The 6,000-nt window shown below is 30.6% G+C and overlaps 1 protein-coding gene across 1 annotated transcript, besides 2 other annotated features; it reads left to right on the top strand.

Annotated features, from left to right (window-relative positions):
* Positions 1-910: part of a mobile genetic element that runs on past the window's edge.
* Positions 911-1,324: 414 nt separating this feature from the next.
* Positions 1,325-1,981, top strand: TVAGG3_0466590 (uncharacterized protein; the record flags this gene model as incomplete). The annotated part of the gene is made up of 1 exon (XM_051235299.1): positions 1,325-1,981. The coding sequence occupies one exon, from the start codon at positions 1,325-1,327 to the stop codon at positions 1,979-1,981; it is 657 nt and encodes a 218-aa protein (XP_051093123.1).
* A 2,055-nt stretch (positions 1,982-4,036) lies between these two features.
* Positions 4,037-6,000: part of a mobile genetic element that runs on past the window's edge.

The raw sequence follows: 6,000 nt of genomic DNA, 5'->3' as shown, positions 1-6,000 counted from the left end.
GGAAACTTTGTCTGAATGTTAAACTATTCAGACAAAGTTTCCCGCTGTCAGCGAAAGAATTGTTCCATCTGGTGCATAGAGTGTGAATCTATGCACCAAATGGAGCAAGTCCCTCGCGAAATTGCCCAAACTTGCGTCGCATTTCAAAGATTGCGACCCAAATTTTGGCGATTTCTAGTAGAGATGGAGTATTTTGAGTCACTGACCTATATGCAGTGGCTCAAAGGGCTCCATCTCTACTTTGAAGCAAGGAAACTTTCCTCGAAATTTTGATAATTTGAAGAAAGTTTTCAAGCAATTAACAAAGGATTACTCGCTATGAGGTAAAAATTCTAGATTTTCACCTCATAGCGAGAGCTTCCCTTTCATTGCTTGAAAACTTTCCCCAGCTTCAAAATTGGGGAAAGGGCTGTAAAGTCGACTCCGATACCAGCAGGTACCAGAGTATTTAAAAGAGAAGCCCTCGTACGAGTTTCTATGAAGACCTTCTCATTCAAGAAGATCTTAATAGAAAATCGTACGAGGGCATTGGAAACTCGCGTCTGGTACATGTTGGTACCAGAGTGTTTGAGATTTGAAGACTCTGGTACTAACATGTACCAGAATTTATGATGAATTTAAGATGGACCATTATAAAATGGTAGCGGTTTGCTTCAAAAAATTTTAGATGAGATTTGCATAGATATAGATTATATGATTTATACATATGAAAAATAATATATAAAAATATAATTTTGAGATAATTATGTAAATAATATTATAAATATTTGAATTTGAGGTATAATTTTATAGTAAAATATATTATAAAGAGTATTTATATAAATATTGTAAAATAATATAAGTAATAAAAATTGAGACCCCCTCCCTGTTTTTGATGTTTTGTCACTTTTTCGGTAATTCTTATTGTTTCCTTTATTTCTCACCGACATTATACATTTTGTTCAGAAGTAAATCTCCGAATACAGTTGCAACAATCAAAATTTCACAAAGTTTTTCTTATGATACATACAGTGCTTATGATAAGGACAAGCTCGAATATCTTTGCAACCAATCAATTTCTTTTGGATCCCAGCCAAAATACAAAATATTCGGAATTCAAAAGTTATTAATTGGCAGAAATCAAACAAAACTTAATTTTTATAAGGAACAATACGTAGTATTTACTGATTATCGCAACATTTCCGGAGAAGCAAGAACTTCAGAAGTATCTTTAGAAATTCTTGGAAATACACAATATTCAGCAATTTATTTCGCTCACACAGGTACAATTACATTAGAATCCTCCAGTGACGAACCTATTCCATGTAATTTTGTTGTTTTTAATTTGAATTATTATGATTGCACTTCGATTATCACAAATGTAAGGTCTAATTACAAATTCACTTCTCAGGACACAGCTCATACATGTGTTGTTACTGCTTTCACAAATGGAACAGTTCATTTCGAAGATGGTGATATTTATGATGTCTATGGAAAAATAAATAGAGCTAATATTATTGTTGAAAAACCTTTTCTAACAATAACTAATTCTAAACACGATTACTTATTTTTTTATCATGCTGGCGACAAATATAATACATCATATTTAATCAAAGGAAATAATTCAACTCATAGATCTCTTATCATTTTTGATAATTCGTATCATGAAATAAATTCATCAGAACCAGTTGAACAAAAATCAGATGATCATAATTATTCTGATGATGATAGTGATGAAGGACTAAGTGAAGGTGCTGTTTTGGAAATTATTATTGGAGCAGCAGTTGGAGCAGGTCTCATTGCTGTCGCTGCTTACTTATGTTATAGACACAGAAAATTCAGAGCTGAAAATCCAATTAATCAAAGCCTTGTTGATAAAACCGAAAAAGATTTACCTTTAGAAGAAACGAACAGCAATCCATATCCTAATGAATATAAAGCACCAGCATATAATCCAAAGCAAGAACAATCAAATACTTATTTCGAGAATCCTTATGAATAACTATTTTTTTATATATTGTTTATGAACGAATCTTTAAAGATTTATAATGTTTTTTTTATTACAATTCTTATTACTCCCATAAGATTGAGCGTGTGAAAATAAGTTTATAACAACATTATCAACATTTTAGGCATCTCAATTATTAAGAAACATAAAGTATTTAGTAATATTGAATCAAATTTTATTATATAGGATGGGAGATAATTTTAATTGATAACAATAAGACTATCATTACCATCAAGCATTGCAATTCCTCTTTTATGTCTTAAAAAAAAGAAAAAAGAGAGGAAACACAATCAATAATTCATGAACATTTCATTGATAATAGAAGTTGTCTATTAGAAGAAGTATCTAATAAATCCGAACCATTACCTTTAGAAGAGGTTCAAATAAATCCATATTTAATCGAAACAAAAGAAATACCAAATTATTCACAAAAATCGAAATCATTATTCGATAATCCTTATGAATAATTCGTGTCAGCTTTCATATGCTTTTATTGACTTTTCTTTTTATTCTGTAATTAAAATTTAATTGACAAAATTTATGCTTTAAACTGCGAATCAAAAGGCGGACCTATCAATTTTTGAATAGTTTACATTTCTAATGCTAACGGTGCCTTCACTGAGAGCGAGAGAAAATTATTAAATATTAGAGCTCAAATAAGCTTCACGTGCAATAGGTAGCAAATCAACTTCTATTTATGCTTAAATTTCTGGTTTGAAGCTTGTATTAAATTTCGAAATCTTAAATTTTGAAGTTAGACCCGAAAAAATCGTATCAGTTCATCCTATATTTATATCTGTTTTATGATCCTTTGTTGTTATATCGAATTAGAGCAAATAGCTTGTGCGGTCCAAAAGGTGTACCTGGCAGAAATCGACTTTTTGAGAGAAACTCATATAATTAATTGTATGACTTCTCTCAAAAAGTTGAAGGTAGGTACGCCTTTTGACTCGCAGTTTATATCCAAGAACATCAAATTAATTGAAACATGTTTACTAAGATAATATTGTCTCTTCTTGGTGGTAATATAGTTTCAACATCAAACAAACTAAATATAAAATTATGTATTTTGAGATTTGGACTTTACAAGGAATTCTCAATAGCAAAATGTTGTATTTCTGAAGCATTAATTTTTACAAATCCATGGTTATTCGCACACGTATTAATTTCAATCACTCATAATCCTTTTCTAATCCAATTTCTCTTTTTTGGATAGTAGCTTAGATGCATAAGGCAATTACGACCTTCTTCATTTTTGTTCTTGAGGACTGATTCATGAAATATTGACCCATTCTGATACAAAAATTTTGGATCCACTTTTATTTTATTTTTAAAATTTTAAAAATAATACATTAAAAGGATTATCCAATAAACTAAAATGATTTGACAATCTGACTGTGTAAAATATTCAAAATTCATTCTGAATAGATCCGCTTTCAAATTAAAATCATTGTGAATGTCCTGGTTTTACTATACAATCACCAATGGTATAATTAACAGAACAGGAGATTATTTAATTGACATTGGTTCATATGGTCAAGATATTACTTTTTCATTTGCAGATAACAAATCATTTAGTTATTATTTTATTCTACAAGATACATATATGAGCGATTACTTGCGTATTAACTATGAATCATGCACAAGCAAAATATGGAAAATCACAGAGCCAACTTTTAATTTTAAATCAACAAACACGTATTATAATTATAAAGTAAGATTTTGTGTAGTTTCTTTTCCAAATTACTGCGATTCCATAGAATTTCTATCCGAATCGAACGATCTAGCTTTCAATTATTCAAATAAAAAATATGAAATCAATAAGAATTACTGCTCAGTTTACTTAGATCCAACAGATGTTAGATTGAACATAAGCACATCTTCGGATGATTACGATTTTAATTATTCTTATTATCAACCAACATTTCAATACAAAGTTATAAATTACACAACAGACCATCTTTATTTCTCACCGACATTATACATTTTGTTCAGAAGTAAATCTCCGAATACAGTTGCAACAATCAAAATTTCACAAAGTTTTTCTTAGAGTATATAAGAATTTCCGAAAAAGTGACACCCAAAAAGTGACACTTTCAATAGGGAGTAACAGTTAAAAAGTGACAATTTAAAATTCACAATAAATAAAAATAATAAATTTTTTAGTCTATTAAATTATTCTTTTCTTTGAAATCCTCCAAAAATTCTTCGAAATGTTCTAAAATATAATCTGGAGAATTATAACAAAATTCATTAATTTCTAACATATACGTATCTAACAATTCATTTGGAATTTCAAACGATCTTAAATATGTAATTGAATTTTGTATCTTCTCATTTATTTGAGAAAGTTTTTCTTCAGCATTTTCCAATAAAAATCTTAATGGATTCAAATTGGCTTCTTGATTCTGAACAAAATTTAATACTTGGTATAAACGTGATTGAACTTCTCTTTTCAATTTTGTTTTATAATCTGTCAATCGAGGCTCGCGAATTCTAATTGAAGGAATAAAACCTGTTTGAAGTAAATCGTTTTTAATACGATAAAAGTAATTGGGTGCAACTTCTTCTAAAAGATTTTTGACAAAAACATCAATTCTTTGATTTTTAACGCAGCCAAAATCGTGATATTTTATCTTTTTAAATAAAGATTCAGAAACGTTATTCACAACGGTTAATTCATTTGGTCTGGCAGCGGCTATCCACATCATAGCCAACAATTCCTTATACAAAATTCAAAAACTTTGGTGCAATCAGTTCTGATTGCACCCAAGTTTTTGAACTTTCTTGAGGGAATTAAAGGGTGAGAGATTTATAGTCTATCTATATATCTCCCACCCTCTAATTCCCTCCCTGACAGCGGGAAACTTTGTCTGAATGTTAAACTATTCAGACAAAGTTTCCCACTGTTTGCGAAGGAATTGTTGGCTATGATGTACTGATTCATGATCAGTACAACATAGCCAACAATTCCCTATATAAAGTTCAAAAACTTGGGTGCAATCAGAACTGATTGCACCCAAGTTTTTGAACTTTCTTGAGGGAATGGAAGAGTAAGAGGTATACATTATGAATATATACCTCTTACCCTTCCATTCCCTCTCTGACAGCGGGAAACTTTGTCTGAATGTTAAACTATTCAGACAAAGTTTCCCGCTGTCAGCGAAAGAATTGTTCCATCTGGTGCATAGAGTGTGAATCTATGCACCAAATGGAGCAAGTCCCTCGCGAAATTGCCCAAACTTGCGTCGCATTTCAAAGATTGCGACCCAAATTTTGGCGATTTCTAGTAGAGATGGAGTATTTTGAGTCACTGACCTATATGCAGTGGCTCAAAGGGCTCCATCTCTACTTTGAAGCAAGGAAACTTTCCTCGAAATTTTGATAATTTGAAGAAAGTTTTCAAGCAATTAACAAAGGATTACTCGCTATGAGGTAAAAATTCTAGATTTTCACCTCATAGCGAGAGCTTCCCTTTCATTGCTTGAAAACTTTCCCCAGCTTCAAAATTGGGGAAAGGGCTGTAAAGTCGACTCCGATACCAGCAGGTACCAGAGTATTTAAAAGAGAAGCCCTCGTACGAGTTTCTATGAAGACCTTCTCATTCAAGAAGATCTTAATAGAAAATCGTACGAGGGCATTGGAAACTCGCGTCTGGTACATGTTGGTACCAGAGTGTTTGAGATTTGAAGACTCTGGTACTAACATGTACCAGAATTTATGATGAATTTAAGATGGACCATTATAAAATGGTAGCGGTTTGCTTCAAAAAATTTTAGATGAGATTTGCATAGATATAGATTATATGATTTATACATATGAAAAATAATATATAAAAATATAATTTTGAGATAATTATGTAAATAATATTATAAATATTTGAATTTGAGGTATAATTTTATAGTAAAATATATTATAAAGAGTATTTATATAAATATTGTAAAATAATATAAGTAATAAAAATTGAGACCCCCTCCCTGTTTTTGATGTTTTGTCACTTTTTCGGTAATTCT

This window comes from Trichomonas vaginalis, chromosome II, assembly GCF_026262505.1.
Source record: "Trichomonas vaginalis G3 chromosome II, whole genome shotgun sequence".
Taxonomy (NCBI): Eukaryota; Parabasalia; order Trichomonadida; family Trichomonadidae; genus Trichomonas; species Trichomonas vaginalis.
This window is presented reverse-complemented; position numbering and strand designations above follow the sequence as displayed.